A 3,624-nucleotide genomic window follows, 5' to 3' on the forward strand; every position below is an offset into this window, starting at 1 on the left:
TATAAGTATAAGTATAAATTTAAATATACTTACAGTTCCAATTCTCCGGCTCAGGGTCCACGTATTCGGTCTCCCCGAATAGCTCGGGGAGGTGCATATTATGCTCCCACATATTATACATCTCGTCCTCCCTGTAGCACCGCCGCAACATTCTAACGTAGCGGCGTCGCTGATAGCTGAAGTGACCGATAACCTTTACGCTACCTCTCCAAATAGTCTGGAAAAAAGAATAAATAAAAAAATAAATATTTTTTAAATGTATTAGAGATATTTTTGTTGTATTTTATATGCATCATTCATGTACAATTTATAGTTAACTTACCAATGGTTTAATTAGCAACCCAAATTCATTATGCATGTGATAATGAACCATAGGTTCATTTGCAATCGTAAGGTGCTGCAAATAAAAATTAAAAAATTAAAAAAAAATTATAAATTAAGTCTACATTAAATATATTGAATATATTAAATATGTAGTTCGCACCCTACGCTGGTCCTGCAGTCGTACCTCGGCGACCGGTTCATCATGTACCGTGAGATACTGAAAAATAAAATATAAAAGTTCATTAAATCTATATTATATAAATTAAATATATTAAATAAATTAAATAAATTAAATATATTAAATAAATTAAATATATTAAAAACACTTACCGCCTGAACCGGATATTCATATTCGATCTGCAAAATCTCCTGCAGATTGGCCATTCTCGAAAAAGCTAGAGAGTGCAGGAACAAACTATAAGCGTCTCTAAACCACGAAGTTCACTTTGAACGACTCGCGGACAACGTAAAACGGTTACGAAGGAAAGGCTTGACTGTCAGGATAATAGCCGGAAAAAGGGAAACAAAGGAAGTAAGCGTTGGTTAAAGGATGATTGGAATACACGTTTATTAAAAGCACAGAGGATAAGGAATAACTGATACGTACAAGTAATCACGGTTCAAACTCGCAGTATGCTTCGTGCACGTAACGACTTCTTCTGAACTCACACGTCGCTCTTCTTCTGATGCACTTCAACAGACTGACAACTGGCTGCGAGAGCTGTGCGAAGTTTTATATTAACAATATACGTGACAATATGATATCATCCTTCGCCCAAGATGCCACGTGCAACGCCTCGGTTAAAGATATATTATCTTAATCAAAAGTATACCTCAGATAAAAAAGTATACGAGAAGACATCGCGCGAGGAGACATCGCGCTCAACGATTCAACGAAGAAACTTGAGCATTTTGTCCATTGCAGCATTTGAAGCACATATTGTATAAATTAAACAGCTATTAAAACACCTATCGAAACGAGGCTATCGAACAGCTATTGAAAAGCTATTGAACAGCTATCGAACCGCTATCGGTACATTGTAAACAGCTATTGAACAGCTATCAGACAGCTATCGAACAGCTATCGAACCGCTATCGGTACACTATAAACAGCTATCGGTACACTGTAAACAGCTATCGAACGGCTATCAGACAGATATCGGTACATTGTATACAGTTACCAGTCTACTTTTGACTTATATCTATTATGTGGGTGAATGGAAATAAAACGTATTTATTTAAAAAATCTTACATTTATTTCAAAAATCTTACAATTATTCCTCGTGTTGCGACCACCAGTTGAATATTTTAAATACATTTTGTAAAGCACAATTCTTAGCGTGTCTTCCACACCGTATTGTATTACATGCATCTAAGCTACGTAGGAGTTCTACATCTTCACAATGCGCATCTAGAGTTTCAACGACTACATTATCGCAATCGAGTATATTGAATAGCCATTGTCGTTTTTCAAGCCCCTTTACATATACGAGAGCTTCATCGTCTTCTGTTACAGCTTCTATGATTAGACGTTTCGCCATGCTGTACGGGACCATCCCGTCTTCACATCGTAATCCATGGTAATAAGCACTCAACCAGGAAGCACAAGATTTGTCGGATCTTGTCAGTAAATTCCATGGTATAGGACATGAAAAAATGTAGTGTGTGATAACAGTTCCTCTTTTCAACACCGCTACTTCCTTGACGATAAATTTTTTGTCTACGACGAATCCTTGTAGATCCACAAACGTTAGTATGATCATGGCGAGCATTTATTCGAAACTGCACTCATAATCAGTGTTAATCTCTCTTAAATTGGAGATAACTGCTGACGGTGCAATTTACATAATCTTGCGCACTACGTTTGACAGCGGGCAGTATTCGATAACACGATCGTGTATGATGAGGCAATAGGCGGTAGTATTGGCGGGTACATTCTCCTTGCAGTCAAATTCTATTCGCACATCCACGGTAGCGCTCTTGACGGATTCGTTTTGTCGCGAGCAGTCAATGACAGCAAACGGTCCTTTCTCGATAAACGAGAGTACATTGAGCAGCGTTTCGAAGCAGTCGATTCCGTAATATGCCTTACGAAAACGCGCGTACATATCAAACAGGAGAGCGTATCTCTTTTGGTCGAAATCGAGATTCAAATCACCGTACGGATAAAACTCTGAATTGAGATAAAGCTTCACATTACTCAATTTACAATCATCAAACACGCTCGCATCTTGAGACATGATATTTTTTCGACCGGTCTGAAGAGCAAAGATAACGTAACGCGGCTTCTCGAGTTCAGTCGTCGTTCTGACAGACCATGTATGCTTCGTCGTACTCTGTAACAGAGGATACTCGTACAGATCCCATGAGCGAAAACTCATACTGAGATAACGACCGCTTTCCAATGCTCGCAGCATTGATAGTTTAGTGATCTCGTTTAGCATAACATGAGGCATCCGCCATTGTACTTTGATCAGTTCAACCTCCGGCTCAGTCGCTGAATTTCCCAGTATACAATTGTTATCGTTGCTCGCTCGTATCAAAATCAATTCATGGCGAGCGTTAACAATCACGCGTTTGTAATCCTCGCAAAAGCCCAACAGCATGTTGAGCGGTACGCAAAAGTTAAAGTAACCTTCCGTTATGTCGGATCTAGAATTCCACCCAGTGTTTAGCGCAATCAAAGACTTGTCATACGTCAACGATACATAGTTCTTGAGGGTACTGGTAATTCCAACATTTCTGTTGCGATCAATCTCCACACTGTTGAGTTCATACCGAATTTCATCAAACATGAACGCTATGCAATTATTTCCAAGCGTTGTTGGCGTCTCATCATCCTTCTTCTTCACAGTCAATCTTCCTTCAATGTAGAGAAAACTTTCGCATGGCAACGTGTATAAATCCTGCTGCTGAATAGGTATTCGTATCTCGTCGCTATGTCCAAACGTGGTATTGGCGTATGGATTGTACGTATGAAATTCAAACTTGACGATGCGATCGTCAAAGATCGGATCACCGACAATGTTTAAGATATCAGCCATTTCGTACGATAAAACCCAACGACTTTAAAAATGCAACGTTGGACGCACTGAGTCTTTTTCTAGATAAAATCTCTACGTTAAAATCTCTCGTCTGTTTCGGTTGTTCGGTCAGCACAAGCATCTCACGTTAGCGCCGTCGTCTTTGTACATGCAATCTAACGGTAATCTCCTCTCCACGAAAATCGAGCAATCGGCCGTCTTGAACCACCACGCGAATCGTCAGATCCGTAATGCTCCGTACGACGATCAGGAAGGT

At 39.6% G+C, this 3,624-nt stretch overlaps 1 protein-coding gene across 1 annotated transcript; it reads right to left on the reverse strand.

The window, feature by feature from the left end:
• Positions 1-2,165: 2,165 nt before the first annotated feature.
• Positions 2,166-3,368, reverse strand: LOC108775724 (uncharacterized). Its single transcript, XM_018542173.1, has one exon. It carries the CDS (start codon positions 3,366-3,368, stop codon positions 2,166-2,168), a length of 1,203 nt encoding a protein of 400 aa, XP_018397675.1.
• Positions 3,369-3,624: the final 256 nt, after the last annotated feature.

Source organism: Cyphomyrmex costatus, unplaced genomic scaffold (assembly GCF_001594065.2).
Source record: "Cyphomyrmex costatus isolate MS0001 unplaced genomic scaffold, Ccosl1.0 scaffold307, whole genome shotgun sequence".
NCBI lineage: Eukaryota > Metazoa > Arthropoda > Insecta > Hymenoptera > Formicidae > Cyphomyrmex > Cyphomyrmex costatus.